Source organism: Neoarius graeffei, chromosome 2, assembly GCF_027579695.1.
Source record: "Neoarius graeffei isolate fNeoGra1 chromosome 2, fNeoGra1.pri, whole genome shotgun sequence".
Lineage (NCBI taxonomy): Eukaryota > Metazoa > Chordata > Actinopteri > Siluriformes > Ariidae > Neoarius > Neoarius graeffei.
The window spans coordinates 89,191,929-89,215,214 of record NC_083570.1 but is presented as its reverse complement, the minus strand read 5'-3'; the positions used below and the strand labels follow the sequence as shown (position 1 = coordinate 89,215,214).

The 23,286-nt window shown below is 39.6% G+C and overlaps 5 protein-coding genes across 5 annotated transcripts in view; all 5 read left to right on the top strand.

Annotated features, from left to right (window-relative positions):
• The first annotated feature begins 448 nt into the window (after positions 1-448).
• Positions 449-3,186, top strand: LOC132870119 (protocadherin gamma-A11-like). The gene is made up of 2 exons (XM_060903682.1): positions 449-2,831; positions 3,116-3,186. The coding sequence occupies exons 1-2, from the start codon at positions 449-451 to the stop codon at positions 3,184-3,186; spliced, it is 2,454 nt and encodes an 817-aa protein (XP_060759665.1).
• Positions 3,187-4,285: 1,099 nt separating this feature from the next.
• Positions 4,286-6,739, top strand: LOC132870111 (protocadherin alpha-8-like). The gene has a single exon (XM_060903670.1). The coding sequence runs from the start codon at positions 4,334-4,336 to the stop codon at positions 6,737-6,739; it is 2,406 nt and encodes an 801-aa protein (XP_060759653.1). The 5' UTR covers positions 4,286-4,333.
• Positions 6,740-7,978: 1,239 nt separating this feature from the next.
• On the top strand, positions 7,979-10,472 carry LOC132874283 (protocadherin alpha-8-like). The gene has a single exon (XM_060910337.1). The coding sequence runs from the start codon at positions 8,100-8,102 to the stop codon at positions 10,470-10,472; it is 2,373 nt and encodes a 790-aa protein (XP_060766320.1). The 5' UTR covers positions 7,979-8,099.
• A 3,335-nt stretch (positions 10,473-13,807) lies between these two features.
• LOC132882004 (protocadherin alpha-8-like) overlaps positions 13,808-23,286 on the top strand; it is a 58,039-nt gene continuing 48,560 nt past the window's right edge. The window contains exon 1 of the mRNA XM_060915170.1: positions 13,808-16,171. Within this exon, the coding sequence (XP_060771153.1) occupies positions 13,808-16,171 (2,364 nt within the window). The remainder of the gene's footprint in view (positions 16,172-23,286) is intronic.
• Positions 17,137-19,512, top strand: LOC132875676 (protocadherin alpha-3-like). The gene has a single exon (XM_060912628.1). The coding sequence runs from the start codon at positions 17,137-17,139 to the stop codon at positions 19,510-19,512; it is 2,376 nt and encodes a 791-aa protein (XP_060768611.1).

The window sequence follows — 23,286 nt, the reverse complement described above, 5'->3', positions numbered from 1 at the left end:
TCCTGCTAGATCTTTTTCACAAGGTGGGATGTGTTGACTGTCTGTGTGAGATCTTTCCTGATGTGGACACCCAGCCATTTTTGAAGGGAGCCACTATTTCAACAGTAGTCTCACCAATGCTCAGAGGTGTTCCCATTTTGTTATTTAAAAGAAAAAAAATAGACTGCAGTTTCCACTCTCATGCTGCTCTGAACTTCGAGCTCAGTAGCAGCCTCGAGGTGTCAGTACAAAACCACTTATGGTTCCAGACGTCAAAACTACACCCCACCCCTTCACTTCCTCTGTACATTCAGGCAACTGCTTAAAGCCTAAGCTATCGATAGCCTACCTTGTTTCTTTATTATAGTTGAATTGGCGATGCTGATATCACCAGTGTTGTATAAACAATATTAATATTAATGGATTAGCCTTCATGTTTTATGTAGATCGTTGTTGTGATAGCTGGAAAATGGAACAAAGAGGACGTGCGATATGGCGGAAACCACACCAAAGATTACTCTTTGTGGCAATTTTGCTGTTGTTTGAGGACACGATTTTGGCGCAGATACAATGGTCCATTTCTGAAGAACAGAATGACGGTACCATGGTTGGGAATCTCGCCAAGGATTTAGGTATCGACCACAGGATCCTAAAAGAGCGAGGATTACGCATTGTATCAGCCTCGGCAGAGTCGAGGTTCAGGGTGAATCAGGACGACGGAGGGCTGTATGTTAACGGAAAAATAGACAGAGAGGAGGTCTGCGCAGGAGGCAGCGCTTGTTTGGAAAATTTGAAAATTGTTCTTGAAAATCCACTGGAGATTCACTACGTGACGATACATATTTTGGACATAAACGATAATGCTCCGAATTTTATTCAGAAAACAAAACATTTGGATATAGGAGAATCAGCTTTTCCGGGGACACGATTCCAGCTCCAAGCAGCTCACGACCCGGACAGTGGCAGCAACTCTATTCAGAGTTATAAACTCAGCCACAATGATCATTTCCGACTCGAAGTCAAAGATCGTGATGATGACGGTAAAATTCCTATTCTGATATTACAAAAGCAGTTAGACAGAGAAGTTGCACACAATATAAAATTGTTATTAAGTGCTGTAGATGGTGGAAAACCATCAAAATCTGGGACAATGGAAATAATTATAAATGTTCTGGATATAAATGATAACGCGCCTGTTTTTACTGAAGATGCCTATACTGTAATGCTGCACGAAAACGCGCCTATAGGCACAAAAGTCATACAGCTGAACGCCACAGATCTGGATGAGGGCTCAAATGGCGAGATTGTTTATTCGATAAGTAATAATGTAAATAAAAAGGTCCGCGAACTTTTTGAAATATCTCCGATCACTGGCGAAATAACTGTTAAAGGAGTTTTAAATTTTGAGACCAAAGACAAATATGAGGTGGATATTCAAGCATCCGATAAAGGGCTTGTACCAATGATATCAGACAAGACGGTGACTATAAAGATTGTGGATGTAAATGACAATGCGCCAGAGATAGAGGTGACTTCATTTTCAAGTGCCATTCCGGAAGATTCCCGATCTGGGACTACAGTTGCTTTGATAAGTGTATCTGACTTGGACTCTGGGGACAACGGAAAAGTTTCTTGTTCAGTACCTGAGGACCTGCCTTTCAAGCTTTTTTCTTCCACACATGATAATGTGTACTCCTTAGTTACATCGTCATCACTTGATAGGGAAATGGCATCTCAATATGTTATTACTTTATCCGCAAAAGACGCAGGGAACCCACCATTGTCGTCGATGAAGACTATAACTGTCCAAGTTTCAGATGTAAATGACAATAGTCCAGAGTTTATTAGCTCCCCATATACGTTTTATGTAATGGAAAACAATTCTCCGGGAACATCTTTATTTTCTGTATTTGCTTTTGATCGAGACTCAGTTGAAAACGCAGTAATCAGCTATCAGATATGGAGAGATAATCTCAAAGAGAACAAGCACACATCTTTTATGAATGTCAATTCTGAAAATGGCGCCGTATACGCGTTAAAAAGTTTTGACTTTGAAATGACCAAAACGTTCCAGTTCCACGTGCTCGCTACAGATTCTGGAACTCCGTCTCTAAGCAGCAACGTCACAGTGAACGTGTTCATTCTGGATCAGAACGACAACGTTCCAGTGATCTTATATCCAGTCAGCGCTAACGGTTCTGCTGAAGGTGTGGAGGAGATTCCCCGCAATGCCAACGCAGGACATTTGGTGACTAAAGTGAGAGCCTATGACGCGGATATAGGATACAACGGCTGGTTATTATTTTCACTGCAGGAAGTGAGTGACCACAGTCTCTTTGGTTTGGACCGCTATACAGGACAGATAAGGACCCTTCGCTCATTCACAGAAACAGATGAGGCTGAACATAGACTGGTCATACTGGTCAAAGACAATGGAAACGTTTCACTTTCAGCATCAGCGACTGTGATCATTAAACTTGCGGAGCCCAAAGAGGCTTTTGCAGCTTCTGATGTTACAAAGGCAGTAAAAGAAGAGGAAACAAATAATGTTACATTTTATTTGATCATTACATTGAGCTCGGTTTCATTTCTTTTCATCGTCAGTATCATTGTGCTGATTGTAATGCAGTGCTCCAAATCTACAGACTATTCCTCCAAATATTTACAAGACACAAATTACGACGGAACACTGTGTCACAGCATCCAGTACAGATCCGGAGATAAACGCTACATGTTAGTTGGACCCAGAACGAGTATCGGTTCTACTATAGTTCCGGGCAGTAATGGAAATACTCTTGTGATATCAGATCGCAGGAGGAGAACTTCTGGTGAGGTAAGAAAGCCATACAAATGCAATTTTTTTCGTTTCATAGAGTGTGCTGTTGTATACGCTCCCTCACCATTTATAAGGAAAGAAGCAATGTTAACTAAAAGGTTTGAAATTATTAAAATTATGCATTCAGTTCCTGCTCCCCCCCCCCCCCCCAAAAAAAAGACACTACAAGTGTAGTGTTTTTTCTGAAAGGAAAACAGTAATGCCTATCAACACGCAGTGAGAACGGATCAGAGTGATTTTAAAATCTGATAATGGAGGTTGTTAGACTTAAAGTATTAAGCCGCTTTTGTAAATCTTAAGCTTTGCAGACGTCACTCTTCAACGAAAGAGTGGGTGTGGCCGTTGTCTTGAAACCTGATTGGCTGATTTAGAACCAGTAGAGAAAAATGCAGGTGTAATGCACTTGATAAATAAATACACCTGAATGCAGCCTATTCCACAAAAAAAGCATTTGTTAACCCTCTTTTTACACATTTTTTTGTGCAAAATAAAATATTTGTGCCCATTTTATTGATTTGTGAATCTCGGTTCATTTTATTTTATTTTATTTTATTTTATTTTATCTCTTACTATTTATTTATTGGGTCTCGTTTTAGTTTTGAGGATCTCGTTTGATTTAACATGTTACCAAATTATGCAACACTAAGGGAGGGCGTGGGGGAAGATTTGTTATTCACCATAACCAAATAAACATCATAGAAATGCCCACCAGTAGTGAACAGAAAGATCGTCGAGTTAATTTCGCCCGCTGAGTCCAGATTCCTAAAAATATTACACTGCACTGTTTCATTCAGGGAAAAGCAAATGCAACATTAAGGGGAGGTATCTGGGGAAAGTTTGTGAATTGTTTGCAGCCGGGTTTATCAGCTTTCACACCGAGATAGTACAAAATAAGCAGAAGACTAATAGTACTGACAGTACATTGGGGTGGAGTGGGGTGCGGTGGGGTGGGGTAGAGAGGGGGGTTGTTAAATGCATAATATCATATGGAATGATTCGGACAAGAACCCCAAAAGAAACGTGCCAAGGACGACGAGTCTCTGTCCATGGTACTAGCACTGATCATGTACTGATTTTGAACCCAGCGTGACTTCGAGCTATATACTGTCACATATTTATTCGGTTGTTTATTCGGCAGTTTGTTTGCTTGTTTAGTTAGCTTGTTAACATGCATGTTCTACACAATACTGTCCAATTACAAACGACAAAGGCTGAACGTCAAAAATTCTTTACCAGTTATTTCTTGCCACTAAAGGTTCTCAATGCATTATACTTTTAATACGCGAGATGTCAGCATACAACTAGAAGATCGCTGATGAGGTAAAAATAAGATGTTTGTTCTACCCGCCCATTCAGTGGCCTCGTAAACATGCCAAATATCAGACGGAATGGAGAGAGACTATGCTTAAGTCTTATCGTACTTCGTAGTCTAGAATAGATTATATTATGGTCAAATCTTCGATTAATGCGCATTTATTTGAGGTGATTTATTTTGTGGACGTGTTGTAACCGCTCAAAATGGAACAAAGGAGAGGCGCTTCACGGCGAAGGGTCCATATACGGCTCGCCTTCATGGCTATATCTTTGTTGTTTGGAAGAGCAGTATGGGCACAGATACGGTATTCTGTCTCTGAAGAGCAGAAGGACGGTACCGTGGTTGGAAATATTGCAAAGGATTTAGGAATTGATGCAAGAAGCTTAAGAGAAAGAGGATTCCGCATCGTATCCTCCTCAGAGGAGTCACTGTTTAAGGTAAATCAGAATGACGGAGCGTTGTATGTCAGTGGAAACTTAGACAGAGAGACGGTGTGCGAGAAAAGCATATCGTGCACGATCAATCTCAAAATCGCGATGGAAAATCCACTGGAGATTCATTATGTGACTGTGGAGATTATAGATGTGAATGACCATGCTCCTGTTTTTACTGAAAAAGGAACGCGTTTAGAGATTTCGGAGTCAGCGTTACCTGGAACGCGATTTCAGCTTCAGCCAGCCCACGACTCTGATGGTGGATCAAATTCTATTCAAACGTATAAACTCAGTCAGAACGATCATTTCCGACTCGAAGTCAAAGATCGTGGAGAAGACGGTAAAATTCCTATTCTGATATTACAAAAACAGTTAGACAGAGAAGCTGCACAGAATATAAAATTATTATTAACCGCTGTAGATGGCGGAAAAACACCAAAATCTGGGACAGCGGAAGTAATTATAAATGTTCTGGATATAAATGATAACGCACCTGTTTTTACTGAAGATGCCTATACTGTAATGCTGCACGAAAACGTACCTATAGGCACAACAGTCATACAGCTGAACGCCACAGATCAGGATGACGACTCAAATGGCGAGATTGTTTATTCGATAAGTAATAATGTAAATAAAAAGGTCCGCGAACTTTTTGAAATATCTCCGATCACTGGCGAAATAACTGTGAAAGGAGTTTTAAATTTTGAGACTAAAGACAAATATGAGGTTGATATTCAAGCATCCGATAAAGGGCTTGCACCAATGACATCATACAAGACGGTGACTATAAAGATTGTGGATGTAAATGACAATGCGCCAGAGATAGAGGTGACTTCATTTTCAAGTGCCATTCCGGAAGATTCCCGATCTGGGACTACAGTTGCTTTGATAAGTGTATCTGACTTGGACTCTGGGGACAACGGAAAAATTTCTTGTTCAGTACCCGAGGACCTGCCCTTCAAGCTTTTTTCATCCTCACATGATAATGTTTACTCCTTAGTTACATCGTCATCACTTGATAGGGAAATGGCATCTCAATATGTTATTACTTTATCCGCAAAAGACGCAGGGAACCCACCATTGTCGTCGATGAAGACTATAACTGTCCAAGTTTCAGATGTAAATGACAATAGTCCAGAGTTTATTAGCTCCCCATATACGTTTTATGTAATGGAAAACAATTCTCCGGGAACATCTTTATTTTCTGTATTTGCTTTTGATCGAGACTCAGATGAAAACGCAGTAATCAACTATCAGATATGGAGAGATAATCTCAAAGAGAACAAGCACACATCTTTTATGAATGTCAATTCTGAAAATGGCGCCGTATACGCGTTAAAAAGTTTTGACTTTGAAATGACCAAAACGTTCCAGTTCCACGTGCTCGCTACAGATTCTGGAACTCCGTCTCTAAGCAGCAACGTCACAGTGAACGTGTTCATTCTGGATCAGAACGACAACGTTCCAGTGATCTTATATCCAGTCAGCGCTAACGGTTCTGCTGAAGGTGTGGAGGAGATTCCCCGCAATGCCAACGCAGGACATTTGGTGACTAAAGTGAGAGCCTATGACGCGGATATAGGATACAACGGCTGGTTATTATTTTCACTGCAGGAAGTGAGTGACCACAGTCTCTTTGGTTTGGACCGCTATACAGGACAGATAAGGACCCTTCGCTCATTCACAGAAACAGATGAGGCTGAACATAGACTGGTCATACTGGTCAAAGACAATGGGAACGTTTCACTTTCAGCATCAGCGACTGTGATCATTAAACTTGTTGAACCCAAAGAGGCTTTTGCAGCTTCTGATGCTACAAAGGCAGTAAAAGAAGACGAGGAAGAAAATAACGTTACATTTTATTTGATCATTACATTGGGCTCAGTTTCATTTCTTTTCATCGTTAGTATCATCGTGCTGATTGTAATGCAGTGCTCCAAATCTACAGACTATTCCTCCAAATATTTACAAGACACAAATTACGACGGAACACTGTGTCACAGCATCCAGTACAGATCCGGAGATAAACGCTACATGTTAGTTGGACCCAGAACGAGTCTCGGTTCTACTATAGTTCCGGGCAGTAATGGAAATACTCTTGTGATATCAGATCGCAGGAGGAGAACTTCTGGTGAGGTAAGAAAGCCATACAAATGCAATTCTTTCGTTTCATAGAGTGTGCTGTTGTATACGCTCCCTCACCATTTATAAGGAAAGAAGCAATGTTAACTGTAGTGTAAAAATGTAAAATGTTTGAAATTATTAAAATTATACATTCAGTTCCTGCTCCCCCCCCCCCCCCCCCAAAAAAAAGACACTCCAAGTGTAGTCTTTTTCTGAAAGGAAAACAGTAATGCCGTTGTCTTGAAACCTGATTGGCTGATTTAGCACCATTAGAGAAAATGCAGGTGGAATGCACTTGATAAGTAAATACACCTGAATGCAGCCTATTCCACAAAAAAATGCATTTGTTAACCCTTTTTGTACACATTTTTTGTGCAAAATAAAATATTTGTGTCCATTTTATTGATTTGTAAATCTCGGTTTATTTTATTTCATTTTATCATTTTATTTAATCTCTTACTATTTATTTCTTGGGTCTCGTTTTAGTTTTGAGGATCTCGTTTGATTTAACATGTTACCAAATTATGCAACACATATACCCTGGGGGGCGTGGGTGAAGATTTGTTTTTCACCATAACCAAATATACGTTATAGAAATGTCCACCAGTCGTGAACAGAAAGATCGTCGAGTTAATTTCGCCCGCTGAGTCCAGATTCCTAAAAATATTACACTGCACTGTTTCATTCAGGGAAAAGCAAACGCAACATTAAGGGCAGGTATCTGGGGAAAGTTTGTGAATTGTTTGCAGCCGGGTTCATCAGCTTTCACACCGAGATAGAACAAAATAAGCAGAAGACTAAGTTAGAGAAATACTGACAGTATATTGGAGTGGGGTGGGGTGGAGTGGGGTAGGGAGGGGGGTTGTAAAATGCATAATATCATATGGAATGATTCGGACAAGAGCCCCAAAAGAAACGTGCCAAGGACGACGAGTTTTTGTCCATGGATACTAGCACTGATCACGTACTGATTTTGAACCCAGCGTGACATTGAGCTATATGCTGTCACAGATTTATTCGGTTGTTTATTCGGCTGTTGGTTTGCTTGTTTAGTTAGCTTATGTTCTACACAGTACTGTCCAATTACAAATGACAAAGGCTGAACTTCAAAAATTCTTTACCAGTTATTTCTTGCCACTAAAGGTTCTCAATGCATTATACTTTTAATCCGCGAGATGTCAGCATACAACTAGAAGAAGGTTGATGACGTAAAAATAAGATGTTTGTTCTACCCGCCCTTTCAGTGGCCTCGTAAACATGCCAAATATCAGACGGAATTGAGAGGGACTATGCTTAAGTCTTATCGTACTTCGTAGTCTAAAATAGAATATATTATGGTCAAATCTTCGATTAATACGCATTTATTTGAGGTGATTTATTTTGTGGACGTGTTGTAGACTAACCGCTCAAAATGGAACAAAGGAGAGGCGCTTCACGGCGAAGGGTCCATATACGGCTCGCCTTCATGGCTATATCTTTGTTGTTTGGAAGAGCAGTATGGGCACAGATACGGTATTCTGTTTCTGAAGAGCAGAAGGACGGTACTGTGGTTGGAAATATTGCAAAGGATTTAGGAATTGATGCAAGAAGCTTAAGAGAAAGAGGATTCCGCATCGTATCCTCCTCAGAGGAGTCACTGTTTAAGGTAAATCAGAATGACGGAGCGTTGTATGTCAGTGGAAACTTAGACAGAGAGACGGTGTGCGAGAAAAGCATATCGTGCACGATCAATCTCAAAATCGCGATGGAAAATCCACTGGAGATTCATTATGTGACTGTGGAGATTAAAGATGTGAATGACCATGCTCCTGTTTTTACTGAAAAAGAAACGCTCTTAGAGATCTGGGAGTCGGCGTTATCCGGTACCCGTTTTCAGCTTAAGCCAGCCCACGACTCTGACAGCGGATCAAATTCTATTCAAACGTATAAACTCAGCCAGAACGATCATTTCCGACTCGAAGTCAAAGATCGTGGAAAAGACGGTAAAATTCCGATTCTGATATTACAAAAACAGTTAGACAGAGAAGCTGCACAGAATATAAAATTATTATTAACTGCTGCAGATGGCGGAAAAACACCAAAATCTGGGACAACGGAAGTAATTATTAATGTCCTGGATATAAATGATAACGCACCTGTTTTTACTGAAGATGCCTATACTGTAATGCTGCACGAAAACGTACCTATAGGCACAACAGTCATACAGCTGAACGCCACAGATCTGGATGACGGCTCAAATGGCGAGATTGTTTATTCCATAGGTAATAATGTAAATAATAAATTACGTGAACTTTTTGAAATATCTCCGATCACTGGCGAAATAACTGTGAAAGGAGTTTTAGATTTTGAGACTAAAGACACATATGAGGTTGATATTCAAGCATCCGACAAAGGGCTTGCACCAATGATATCAGACAAGACAGTAAGTATAAAGATTGTGGATGTAAATGACAATGCGCCAGAGATAGAGGTGACTTCATTTTCAAGTGCCATTCCGGAAGATTCCCGATCTGGGACTACAGTTGCTTTGATAAGTTTATCTGACTTGGACTCTGGGGACAACGGAAAAGTTTCTTGTTCAGTACCCGAGGACCTGCCTTTCAAGCTTTTTTCATCCTCACATGATAATGTTTACTCCTTAGTTACATCGTCATCACTTGATAGGGAAATGGCATCTCAATATGTTATTACTTTATCCGCAAAAGACGCAGGGAACCCACCATTGTCGTCGATGAAGACTATAACTGTCCAAGTTTCAGATGTAAATGACAATAGTCCAGAGTTTATTAGCTCCCCATATACGTTTTATGTAATGGAAAACAATTCTCCAGGAACATCTTTATTTTCTGTATTTGCTTTTGATCGAGACTCAGATGAAAACGCAATAATCAACTATCAGATATGGAGAGATAATCTCAAAGAGAACAAGCACACATCTTTTATCAATGTCAATTCTGAAAATGGCGCCGTATACGCGTTAAAAAGTTTTGACTTTGAAATGACCAAAACGTTCCAGTTCCACGTGCTCGCTACAGATTCTGGAACTCCGTCTCTAAGCAGCAACGTCACAGTGAACGTGTTCATTCTGGATCAGAACGACAACGTTCCAGTGATCTTATATCCAGTCAGCGCTAACGGTTCTGCTGAAGGTGTGGAGGAGATTCCCCGCAATGCCAACGCAGGACATTTGGTGACTAAAGTGAGAGCCTATGACGCGGATATAGGATACAACGGCTGGTTATTATTTTCACTGCAGGAAGTGAGTGACCACAGTCTCTTTGGTTTGGACCGCTATACAGGACAGATAAGGACCCTTCGCTCATTCACAGAAACAGATGAGGCTGAACATAAACTGGTCATACTGGTCAAAGACAATGGGAACGTTTCACTTTCAGCATCAGCGACTGTGATCATTAAACTTGTTGAGCCCAAAGAGGCTTTTGCAGCTTCTGATGTTAAAAACACAGTAAAAGAAGAGGAAGAAACTAACGTGACATTTTATTTGATCATTACATTGGGCTCGGTTTCGTTTCTTTTTATTGTCAGTATCATCGTGCTGATTGTAATGCAGTGCTCCAAATCTACAGAATATTCCTCCAAATATTTACAAGACACAAATTACGACGGCACACTGTGTCACAGCATCCAGTACAGATCCGGAGATAAACGCTACATGTTAGTTGGACCCAGAACGAGCATCGGATCTACTATAGTTCCGGGTAGTAATGGGAATACACTCGTTATACCAGATCGCAGGAGGAGAACTTCTGGTGAGGTAAGATAGAATTCCTTACCAGCGCGATTCTAGAGTTTAGCAATTTCTTTGAGTTTAAACCAAATGATGTACAAAAGATGAGAAATAAAAATGCTTCTGCAGCTAAATCCAAAAGGCTACGGTAACTTCTACGTGTTTAGGTGCCCCTGGCAATCCATTATATTTTACTTACAACCATCCTGCATAATTATATCATCATTAAACCATCAGAAAGTCCACTTAACACCAAGAAGGGGAAATTATCGGTGTAACCATTTAAAAGTAGCATGCAGCAGTGCTTATAAATCTTAGTTATGTTTCCCAGCTTTCTTTAATCAACAGTGTGGTCTTTCAAATTGCAAGCAGTATTTATTCATTTCAAGTTCTGATTTTGCAAAACAAACAAGCAAACAAGCAAACAACCTTGAAAAATTCCGTTTGTCTCAAATAGCCCCTGCTCGTGTGTATATTTGCTCTGTTCCTACTCGGAATTTTTTGTTTATATACTGTTCCTTGTTCAAATATTCCGTGTTTCAGTTTGAGCCCATCTCCTCGCACTCAGACTTTTGAGCTCGCGAATCTTCTGCTCACAGATTCATGTTCTCTCTTGGATTTTTGTGAAATCACCCAATCAGAATTTATCAATCAATAGAATGCAACGTACTTTGACCAGTGAAATCGTCACTGCCTCTGTCGGTGAGTTCGCTTTACAGAAGAACTTAGCAGACAAGTATCATCTTTTTGAGAGAAAGGGCATGTTTTGAGGGGAAACACTGCAAAGTCTGAGCATGATATGAATAAATAGTGCTCTCAAACTGAAAGACCGTGCCCTTGATTAAAGATAAAATAAAACTCTGATTGATTGAGACCATTTCTGATTGGTCAAAATAACCTGGGTGTGACGAAGTTTGTTTGCATGTGTGTAAGCAAATAGATATGTATTAAGCTTGTGGCTGTCCGTCATTGTTTGTTTGCTTGTTTAATGTAAATTGCATGCCATTCGTTTAACATATCAGACCCCTCTAATGAGTGACTTGATCAAGATATGTTTGAGGCAGAATCAGGTATGTAAGGACTGGAAAACTATGGAGTTTTATTCCTACCTTTAATCAAGAGCGTGGTTGTGAAGTGAATAAATGCAGCTCTTAAATGGAAAGACCACGCTCTTGATTAAAGATAGGAATAAAACTGCACAGAAAACACACAGCCACTCAGGCTGCCGAACAGTGCCACGGGTCACTCGTCGCTGTCCAAGGTTCTAGTTCTGGGCATGGCATTTTTGTTTCTGTTCTTCGCATTCGTATATATGGTGCCTTCCACAATTATTGGCCACCCTTGTAAGAAAAATAGTGGGGTACAAAGGTTAAGAAAAAATAAACCTTTTAGTGAAGTCGTTTCATCTCACACTGGAAAAAAAGAGAGAGAAATCCAACCTTTAATTGAAATAAATGTATTCAGAGAAAAACAAATCCCTCATCAAGAAGTAATTATTTTCAACAAAAACGCATGTGCCACTATTATTTAACACTTTGTCCAACCTCCCTTTGCCAGTAAAACAGCACTGAGTCTTCTCCAATAACATTTTATAATGTTGGAGATACAGAGCAGGACATCTGAGACCATTCCTCTTTACACAGTCTCTCCAGATCATCCAATATCCTTGGCCCTCTCTTGTGCTCTCTCCTCTTCAGATCACCTCACAAGTTTTCAGTGGGGTTCAGGTCAGGGGACTGAAATGGCCATGGCAGAAAATTGATTCTGTAGTCATAACATTTTTGTGTTGATTTGGACAGATGCTTCGGATCATTGTCATGCTGGAAGATCCAATGATGACCCAGTTTTAGTTTAGTGGCAGAGGCAGCCAGATTTTGATTTAAAATTTTCATGGATTCAGTTACACCATGTGCCCTAACCAGGTTTCCAGGGATTTTGGAAGAAAAACAGCCCCAAAAACATCACAGAACTTCCACCTTATTTTAAAGTTGGGATCAGGTTCTTTTCATTATAGCCATCCTTCTTTTTCCACCAAACCCATCTTGAGTGTTTATTGCCAAAGAGCTCCATTTTTGTTACATCAGACCATAGATCACAGTTCTAGTCAAAGTTGTCACAGCGTTTCTTAAACTTCAGACACTTACATTTGTGGTTAAGTGACAGAAAATGCTTTTTATTCTGGTATACCTTCCAAATAATCTGTTGGCGTGGAGGTGGCATCTGATGGTGGTTTTGGAGACTTGGACACCCTAAGATTTTACTTTTTCTTGTAATTCAACATCAGTGATCCTTGGGAATTTTATTTATTTATTTATTTATTTATTTTTGCCTCCATTACCATCCTTCTTACTGTATGTGGAGGCAAAATAAACTTAGGTGTTCTTCCATGCAAGTTTGTAACAGCTCCAGTTGACATCTCCTTATTTTTATTACCCTAACAGTAGAAATGGACATTTTCAGGCGAGTAGCTATTTTTTTTAAACCATTCCCTGACTTATTAAAGTCAACACACTTCTCCCTCATTTGGTTTGTGCTTTCTCTTATCTTTCTGACTAAAGTAATTTGCCCTTTATGTCACCTCATATTCGTTCCCCAGTTAATCAGGAAGTCCTGTATTATAGCTTGAACCTTCCTACACACTCCACTCAACTCAAAAATGTACAAGTGAAATGGGAAACATGCTTCAGTTACATTGTGTTCTAAAAAATTTCCAGGGATGCGAATAATAAGGGCACATGTATTTTTGCTGAAAATAATTATTTCTTAATGAGGTATTTGTTTTTCTCTGAATAAGTTTATTTCAATTAAAGGATGGGATTTTCTCATTTGTTTCAGTGTGAGATTAAGCTACTTCAACAAAAGGTGGATTTGTTTCTAACCCCGTTTTACTAATCTTTACAAGGAGGGTCAATAATCATAGCGGACACTGTATTTATTTAAGTGTTTGTTTGTATGCTTGGTGTTGGGTAATTTAGTCGGGTGGTAAGTAATTTACTTTGGTATTTTGCTGTGAATTCTACACAATTCAAGTCCAGTTCAAGGAAAACAACTGCTCAACTGCTGAAAAACTTCATTTGCTACAGTGTATTGCATGCAAACACTTTCACTGCAGTAAAGGTTTAATTCGCGAGATGTCAGTATAGAACTAGAAGAAGGTTCATGACGCAAAAATAAGATGGTTATTGTGCCCACCCTTTCAGTGACCACGGATATTTGCAAAATATCACAAGGACTGAAGTGAGAAGACGCGTTAATTTTGGAACCCTGTGCAGTCTGGTATAGAGGATGTGATGGTAATATGTAGGATTAATTAGCAGTCGATTTTTTATTGATTTTTTTTTGTGTGTGTGGACGTGTTGTAACCGTTCAAAATGGAACAAGGGAGAGGCGCTTCATGGCGAAGGGTCCATATACGGCTCGCCTTCATGGCTGTATCCTTGTTGTTTGGAAGAGCAGTATGGGCACAGATACGGTATTCTGTTTCTGAAGAGCAGAAGGACGGTACCGTGGTTGGAAATATTGCAAAGGATTTAGGAATTGATGCAAGAAGATTAAGAGAAAGAGGATTCCGCATCGTATCCTCCTCAGAGGAGTCACTGTTTAAGGTAAATCAGAATGACGGAGCGTTGTATGTTAGTGGAAACTTGGACAGAGAGACAGTGTGCGAGAAAACCACATCGTGCACGATCAATCTCAAAATCGCGATGGAAAATCCACTGGAGATTCATTATGTGACTGTAGAGATTATAGACATGAATGACCATGCTCCTGTTTTTACTGAAAAAGAAACGCTCTTAGAGATCTGGGAGTCGGCGTTACCCGGAACGAGATTTCAGCTTCAGCCAGCCCACGACTTGGACAGCGGATCAAATTCTATTCAAACGTATAAACTCAGCCAGAACGATCATTTCCGACTCGAAGTCAAAGATCGTGGAAAAGGTGGAAAAAATCCTATTTTGGTCTTACATAAGCCAATAGATAGGGAGGTAATGCAAAGTATGAAATTGTTATTAACTGCTGTCGATGGTGGAAGACCCTCCAAATCGGGAACAATGGACGTAACTGTTCGTGTGTTGGATGTAAATGATAACATGCCAGTTTTTACTAAGGACGTTTATTCTGTCCAGCTGAATGAAAACGCACCTATAGGTACAACTGTCATACAAGTGAATGCCACAGATTTAGATGAGGGGCCAAATGGAGAAGTTGTTTATGCGTTTTCTAATAGTGTTCACAGTAAATTGCGCAAAATGTTTGATATTGATTCTATTACCGGAGAAATTATTGTGAAAGGACACATCGATTTTGAAGCGACGAGTGACTATGAAATTGATATAACAGCATCAGACAAAGGCCCTGTACCACTGACAACAGACAAGACTGTGGTTATAAAAATAATCGATGTCAATGACAATGCACCGGAAATAGAGTTGACGTCACTTTCAAGCACTGTTTCAGAAGATTCCAGACCAGGCACTACAGTTGCTTTGATAAGCGTGACTGATTTAGACTCTGGAATTAACGGGAAAGTTTTCTGTTCTGTTCCGGAAGATATACCATTTAAATTAATGCCGTCTTCACAGGACAATATGTATTCATTAGTTACGACGTCATCCATTGACAGAGAGAAGCAATACGAGTATGAAATTATATTAGTTGCCAAAGATACAGGAGAACCGTCTTTATCATCAGTGAAGAGTTTAACCATCTTAGTATCAGATATAAATGATAATAATCCAGAATTTTCTCTCTCCCCTTACACATTTTACGTGATGGAAAACAATATCCCGGGCATGTCCTTATTCTGTGTATCGGCCTCTGACAGAGACACAAATGAAAACGCAATAGTCACCTATGAAATAATGAGAGAAAGTAGCGAAGATAATAAACAAATCTTTGTGAATATAAATGCAGGAAATGGGTGTATTTACGCGTTAAAAATTTTCGACTTTGAAAGTGTTAAAACGTTCCAGTTCCACGTGCTCGCTACAGATTCTGGAACTCCGTCACTAAGCAGCAACGTCACAGTGAACGTGTTCATTCTGGATCAGAACGACAACGTTCCAGTGATCTTATATCCAGTCAGCGCTAACGGTTCTGCTGAAGGTGTGGAGGAGATTCCCCGCAATGCCAACGCAGGACATTTGGTGACTAAAGTGAGAGCCTATGACGCGGATATAGGATACAACGGCTGGTTATTATTTTCACTGCAGGAAGTGAGTGACCACAGTCTCTTTGGTTTGGACCGCTATACAGGACAGATAAGGACCCTTCGCTCATTCACAGAAACAGATGAGGCTGAACATAAACTGGTCATACTGGTCAAAGACAATGGGAACGTTTCACTTTCAGCATCAGCGACTGTGATCATTAAACTTGTGGAGCCCAAAGAGGCTTTTGCAGCTTCTGATGTTAAAAAGGCAGTAAAAGAAGAAGAGGAAGAAAATAACATTACATTTTATTTAATCATTACATTGGGCTCGGTTTCATTTCTTTTTATTCTCAGCATCGTCGTGCTGATTGTAATGCAGTGCTCCAAATCGACAGACTATTCCTCCAAATATTTACAAGACACAAATTACGACGGCACACTGTGTCACAGCATCCAGTACAAATCCGGAGATAAACGCTACATGTTAGTTGGACCCAGAACGAGTATCGGTTCTACTCTAGTTCCAGGCAGTAATGGAAATACTCTTGTGATATCAGATCGCAGGAGGAGAACTTCTGGTGAGGTAAGATGCAATGAATTACAACTGGAAACTCATTTTAAACAATTAAAATAATTTCATTAGTATGGCGACATTTTTACTTTCTGACTCTATAATACGGTACGACCATTCAAGGATTTTCACAAATTTCATTTAAGTGAAAGGAAGTTTTGCTAGCTATGGATTTCCATTATTCTTTTAAGATAGTGGTACTGGTATTTGTGGCAGTAATCATGAAAGGTTTTTTTATGTTTTGTTTTTAAAGTGGTGCGTAATGAGGGTGGCACGGTGGTGTCGTGGTTAGCCCTGTCGTCTCACAATAAGGCGATAAGGTTCTGGGTTCGATCTCAGTGTCCGACGGGGGTCTTTCTGTATGGAGTTTGCATGTTGTCTGCGTGGGTTTCCTCGGGGTGCTCCAGTTTCCCCCACAGATGGATGCGCGTAATGACACAGCACGAAATTATTTTTGACCTGGATAGTATGGTTATATTTATTATAAATTTAAAATGACGTCCACTTTTGGATTTTTGGTGTAAACTTTATCAACGGCATTGTGGAAAGCTTGTGTTGCTCTGTCCTGATCATGAGCTCAGGAACGCGCAGAGCGCAGTGAATGGCGCTGCCCACAAAATTCCTCCTTGCATTTACTAAATCACATAATTTTTCAAACTTTTATTTCAATAAATCCCAAAAGCAGTTTATTTGGAATTGGTTACTTTGTTTTCCTGCAGTTAGATATGGAATCGCACGAGGTCAGTGTAATCTAATCGAATGCACGTTATGGGTTTGGCCTCTTGGTTATTTGGACCGCCTCATCTGTTGGTAACATTTTCTATGCCGCACCTCGCGGTCTGTGAGGATTATTTTCATACAGTTCAACCTGATCACCGATTTGCTTCAGCCATATTTATTTAAGAACAGCAATATGGGTACACACTTAATGGATCATCTCTGTTAACGTGGCCGGAAGCTATTAATTTTCCTTAAAAATGGAACAAAGGGGATCCGCATCATGGCGACTGAACCTTGTACTTTTTGCACTGTCGTTGCTATATTGGAGAGTAGCATTGGCGCAGATAAGATATTCCTTACTAGAAGAGGAGAAAGACGGCACCCTGGTTGGAAACATTGCAAAGGATTTGGGTCTTGATCACAGAAGTTTAAAGGAGCGAGGATTTCGTGTCGTATCAACTACAGGAGAGTCTCTATTCAAGCTAAATCAGGATGATGGCGTTTTGTATACTACAGGGAAAATAGACAGGGAGGAGGTATGCGAGAGAAGCACCTCATGCTTGATTAATCTAAAAATCGCGCTTGAAAACCCTATAGAGATTCATTACGTAGGGGTTGAGGTTGTCGACATAAACGATAATGCGCCAATGTTTCCTGAGACAGAAAAGCGTTTGGAAATCTCCGAGAACGCCGTGTCTGGTTCACGGTTTCAGATACAAGCGGCACGTGATCCAGATAGCGGCATGAATTCTGTTCAAATGTATAAAATCAGTAATAATGAACATTTTCGAATCGAAGTTAAAGACAGAGGGTTGGATCGAAAGATGCCCTTTCTCATTTTACAGAAATCGTTAGACAGGGAAACTCGTCCTAGTCATCATCTCCTCCTCACAGCGCTGGACGGTGGGAAACCGCCAAAATCGGGGACGATGGAGATTACTGTCTATGTCCTAGATGTAAATGACAACATTCCGGTTTTTACAAAAGACTCGTATTCTGTGAAACTTAGCGAAAATGTGCCCATAGGTACAACGGTAGCGCAGGTGAACGCAACTGACCTAGATGATGGTGTAAATGGTGAAGTGTTTTTCACTTTTGGCCACGATGTAGACAGTGACTTGCGCAAACTTTTTAGTCTGGATCCAGTCTCAGGCGAAATAGTTGTAAAAGGTCAAATTGATTTTGAGCAAAAAGACCACTATGAAATTGATATACAAGCGTCGGATAAAGCACTTGCACCGCTGACAGCCGATAAAAGCATTTTAATACAAATTGTGGACCTAAATGATAATGCGCCGGAAATTGAAGTGACGTCATTTTCAAGTACGGTACCAGAGAATTCCAAATTGGGGACTACAGTAGCACTCATCAGTGTGAGTGATTTAGATTCTGGTTTAAATGGAAAAGTGTCCTGCTCTGTACTTGAAGAAATACCCTTCAGGTTAATGCAGACCTCACAGCCTAACATTTATTCATTGACAACTGCATCGTTACTTGACAGAGAGAAAATATCACTGTATGACATTACATTAGTAGCCCGAGATGCAGGTGAGCCAGTATTATCATCTTTGAAATCTATCACTGTCGAACTATCTGATGTAAATGACAACAGCCCAGAGTTTTCCCTCAACCCACACATCTTTTATGTAACTGAAAATAATGTGCCAGGCATGTCCATTTTCTCTGTGTCTGCTAGTGACTGTGATTTAGATGAAAACGCCATGATTACCTACCAGGTTTGGAGGGATACTACTGAGCAAAACAAGTATGCATCCTTTCTAAACATAAACCCCGAAAATGGAGACATATACGCATTGAAAAGCTTTGACTTTGAAATGGTTAAAACATTCCACTTCCATGTTATTGCTACAGATTCTGGAAGTCCTTCACTGAGCAGTAATGTTACAGTGAACGTGTTCATTCTGGATCAGAACGACAATGTTCCAGTGATCTTATATCCAGTCAGCGCTAACGGTTCTGCTGAAGGTGTGGAGGAGATTCCCCACAATGCCAACGCAGGACATTTGGTGACTAAAGTGAGAGCCTATGACGCGGATATAGGATACAACGGCTGGTTATTATTTTCACTGCAGGAAGTGAGTGACCACAGTCTCTTTGGTTTGGACCGCTATACAGGACAGATAAGGACCCTTCGCTCATTCACAGAAACAGATGAGGCTGAACATAAACTGGTCATACTGGTCAAAGACAATGGCAATGTTTCACTTTCAGCAACAGCAACTGTGATCATGAAACTTGTGGAGCCCAAAGAACCTTTTGCAGCTTCCAATGTGAAAAATTCAGTAAAAGATGAGGGGAATAATAATATTATATTTTATTTAATCATCACTCTGGGTTCAGTTTCCGTGCTTTTCATCATCAGTATCATTGTATTAATAGCAATGCAATGCTCCAAATCTACAGACTATTCATCCAAGTATTTACAAGACACAGCGTATGATGGAACACTGTGTCACAGCATCCAGTACAGATCCGGAGATAAACGCTACACATTAGTTGGTTCCAGAATGAGTATCGGTTCTACTATAGTTCCAGGTAGTAATGGGAATACACTAGTGGTACAAGATCGCAGGAGGAGAGCTTCTAGAGAGGTAAGGCATTGCTCAGTTTAGGCCTGATATGGATGTTTGTATATAGCATAAAATATACAGTAGAGATTCTGGTTATGGACTCATTAAAACATTTAAGTCTTTATGTCTAGTCCGTAGTGGCAATGGATTTAATAAGAATGAAATGAAATGCTTTAAACTAACCATCACTTTCAGCATTTTTAACTTTCCATAGTTGTGTGAGTTCTCATGTATTTGCAGTTTTGATGTCCTGTGTGGTAGTTTGGGATTTTGTATCACTTTCTTGTGGTCAGTATGTAGTACAGTAGTTCTTTATTCGGCAGATTTAATCATATTCCACATGTGGAATTCATTTTTCACACAATTACATAAAACATTAAAGCACTCACTTTCCCTCACTCTTTCTTTCTTGCTTTTTCCATTTAGCCAGTAGGAAAACTGCATGCATATTAAATTACAGTCCCTGAAACATTTCAGGCAAGGACTAATGTCTCTTTTATTATATTTGTGAACTCATTCTATATGTTTTATTATACTTTATTTATCTCATTCTTGGTGTCCCATTTATTAAGCTATTTTTATTCTTGGTTGCTTGGCCCTTTGTTTCCTGATCTTTAATCAGAAAGATTAAAGATCAGATACATACATAGCCTAATAGATGAACAAGGAAGGCATATGATTTCATAAATAATTGTAAGAATTATGCCTTTTGTTTAGGCCTTACCTCTCCTGCCAGCTTGCAAGCTATTCTGCTAATTAGTCCTTGCAGTAATGTTTTTCTTTATCAAAAAAGGAGTAATAATTTAATACATTACTGCTGCTTTCTCTGATTAAAAAAGGTTACTTAGCTCTTTTCACTGTTTGTCATCCAAAAAAGAAGGAGCAAGATTTTTGAAGGAAACTATATGCAAATTACGTTTTATTTTTAAAACAGGTGACTGCATTTTCAGGAAGAAATTACCATTTTATTTCATGTATGAATAACAAAAAAAAAAAAACCCACATGGGCAATGTTTTATGTGAAGTTTGTTTAATATAGAGAGGATAAATAGCAACAAAATATGGAATAAAATATTTGATGGTAAGACCATATGTTTTTTTTAATCTTTAAGGAATTATTATGATAGCATTTTTCACAAATTGCTGTCACTTCTACAGTTTGTTTACATTCTGATGGGAAATTATTTTGTTGGGCATTTTGTATAAAGTTTTTTTATTTATTGAATTTGCAAAAAAAGAAAAATGCTCTTTTTCTCAAAATACAGTGAATGTGGATAGGATAAAGCAGTTATTCCACTCAATCTCATCGTACATGGCTTATAGTCAACTCGGTGCTATGTGCCTTGTCGGCTATCAGCTCATGTACAACTCGATTTCATGGAATAGCTGTTAATTTGTTTTTCAACACAAGAAGATAAACTTCATCTCTTCACACTACCATAGAATATTCTTTACATGATAGAGACATATCCACACACAATTCACTTGTGATTTACAGGTGATGTAGAGCAGCGTTTCTCAATGTTTTTTCAGTCACGGCACCCTTCAGAAGTATGCAAATTCTCAAGGCACCCCCGTATAAAATATACGCAGTCACGTTGACCATACGCTGAACCCGGCAGTGACGTTGTGACATGGGAAAGGGGGCCGTGAGACAAATTTTGATGATGCATGAGGCGGCGATGATCTGTATTAGTGTAACTATCATTTTTTGGAATTTTAATTCATTTTATTTATTTCAATGTTAGAATATATAATTTTTTGACGGCACCCCTACCAAAGCCAGATGGTACCCCGGCACCAAAAGGCTGATGTAGAGTATAGCACCCCTTACTCCCTAAGAGCATCAGCTCCAGGCCACAGATGGCTGTGGTATCATTGGGATTTGACCATGCAATTTCCGCATGATTGGACAGATGCTTTTCTGTTGCACCACTTGGGAGTCTAAATGGCTGTTTTTTAGAGCTCATCTTCCTATCTGTTTAGAGTTTTATGTGTTTCCCCTGTGTTTGGGTGGGTTTCCTCTGAATTAGCGGGTTTCCTTACATTGTCCAAAAACATGCACATAGGTGGGCTGATTATTCTTAATCATCCTCAGGTGTGAATGAGTGAGTGAGTGTGTGCATGGTGTCCTGCGATAGGCAGGTCATCTGAATCAATTCTCCCTCTTTGCACCTCATGTTACTCGGATTGGCTTTGGATACACCCAACCCTGACTGGTTACTGAAGGTGAATGAATATTTAAAGCAAAAGACAGAACAGTTTAAGATCTAAATTGATGCATTGTCTATGAAGCTGTATAGAAAATGATATTGTAATAAAACATTCAAAATATTTGATATAAAGGAAGTGATAGGGAGATCTATCTCAGGAATAGCAGTACTGAATCTGTCTTCTATCTGTGTGTAAGAGGTAATGCACCTCCTTGCCTTTCTCTCTCTCTCTCTCTCTCTCTCTCTCACACACACACCCCTCTCTCTTGCTCCCTCTTTTTTCCTTCATTTAATTTATTCCCTGCTCAGCCTCACATCTCCATTGTTCTCCTTCCTCCCTGTTTGCACTGTCCCTTCTTTTGGTGTGTTTCACAAATCCTTAATTTCGTGAATGTATTAATAAAAGGGATATGTTTGAAAGATGAAAGAATATGCTGACTGCAGCCAAGCTGTCCTGAGAGCTCTATCCTGTGTGTGGCTCAACAGTACTTGTGTCTCTGCTACTGCATTGTCCATTGTCAGGAAACGCCACTGCTGCTGCAGTATCAGAAATCTCACCTCATAAAGGTTATAGTCTGTTATGTTGGATCGGTTGCTGTGGTAACCAAACCAGATGACCTGAATGCTTTGATATAAACTGAAGAGAGACAAAATATGAAACCACTCTGGGCTGGATGTACAAATGATTTTTGTCCTGCTGTATGGCTCATTTGGATTATCTATTAGGATTATCTATTCTGTCTGAAAAATTTTGCATATTATATAAAATAAACTGGTGTACAGTCCATAACAAGCTGTTTATACTGTACAGTCTATCATGTACAGTATGTATGTGTACAACAGCACACAAAGTGTGCTTCTTTTTAGCATAAACATGCATTTAAGGATTGTGCAAAGAATGAGACCTCTGCACTGATTGTATATTTTTAGGGAAGGTTTTTTTTTCCCCCTGCTCTTCCAGAATCCACAATTGCTGTGTATTTGTATGATTGCCAAATACTATTACGATAACAGTACATTATAACAATGAATGTGTTTCAAATGTAGCAAGAGCTGTCTTCTTGGGCAATACTCATGAGCAGAAAGTCATCCAGTCCTAATTGTATACAACACAGTCTACTGAGGTACGTCTATGTGACCTGTTTTGAAAGCGTTCATGTATCATTTATTGTTCTCATGTATCCTTTAGTGTATCCCATAATCCTGTGCATTGCTGCCAATGCAGCAGCAAGATTGGTGAAAATATGTATTTGGAAAATACCAGTACATTGGGGAGGAAGGAGCACTGCATTATAAGACACTGATCCATGTTACAGCATAGGCAGCAAGGCCTCAAGATAGTAGTGTTCTGGTTTGGACACACAAAATGTGTCACTATTTAATCAAATGAAACACAAAAAAGCAAGTGGATACAAAATGCACAAAGAATTTAGTGTAATAACCCATAGAAAACTGTGGGTGGTAAAAGAGAATAGAGGCATGGGTAAACACACGATGGGAAACAAATACAGTGAAATCGTATGCAGGGCAAACAACCAAGTTGATAATGACAACATGTAGGGTAAATAAAAAAAAACAACCAATGTAAATGAAACAGAAAGAA

Coding starts and splice junctions, on each gene's coding strand:
- LOC132870119 (XM_060903682.1), top strand. CDS start 449: ATGGAACAAAGAGGACGTGCGATATGGCGGAAACCACACCAAAGATTA. Junction 2,832..3,115: donor GGTAAGAAAGCCATACAAAT/GCAATTTTTTTC, acceptor GTAAATCTTAAG/CTTTGCAGACGTCACTCTTC.
- LOC132870111 (XM_060903670.1), top strand. CDS start 4,334: ATGGAACAAAGGAGAGGCGCTTCACGGCGAAGGGTCCATATACGGCTC.
- LOC132874283 (XM_060910337.1), top strand. CDS start 8,100: ATGGAACAAAGGAGAGGCGCTTCACGGCGAAGGGTCCATATACGGCTC.
- LOC132875676 (XM_060912628.1), top strand. CDS start 17,137: ATGGAACAAAGGGGATCCGCATCATGGCGACTGAACCTTGTACTTTTT.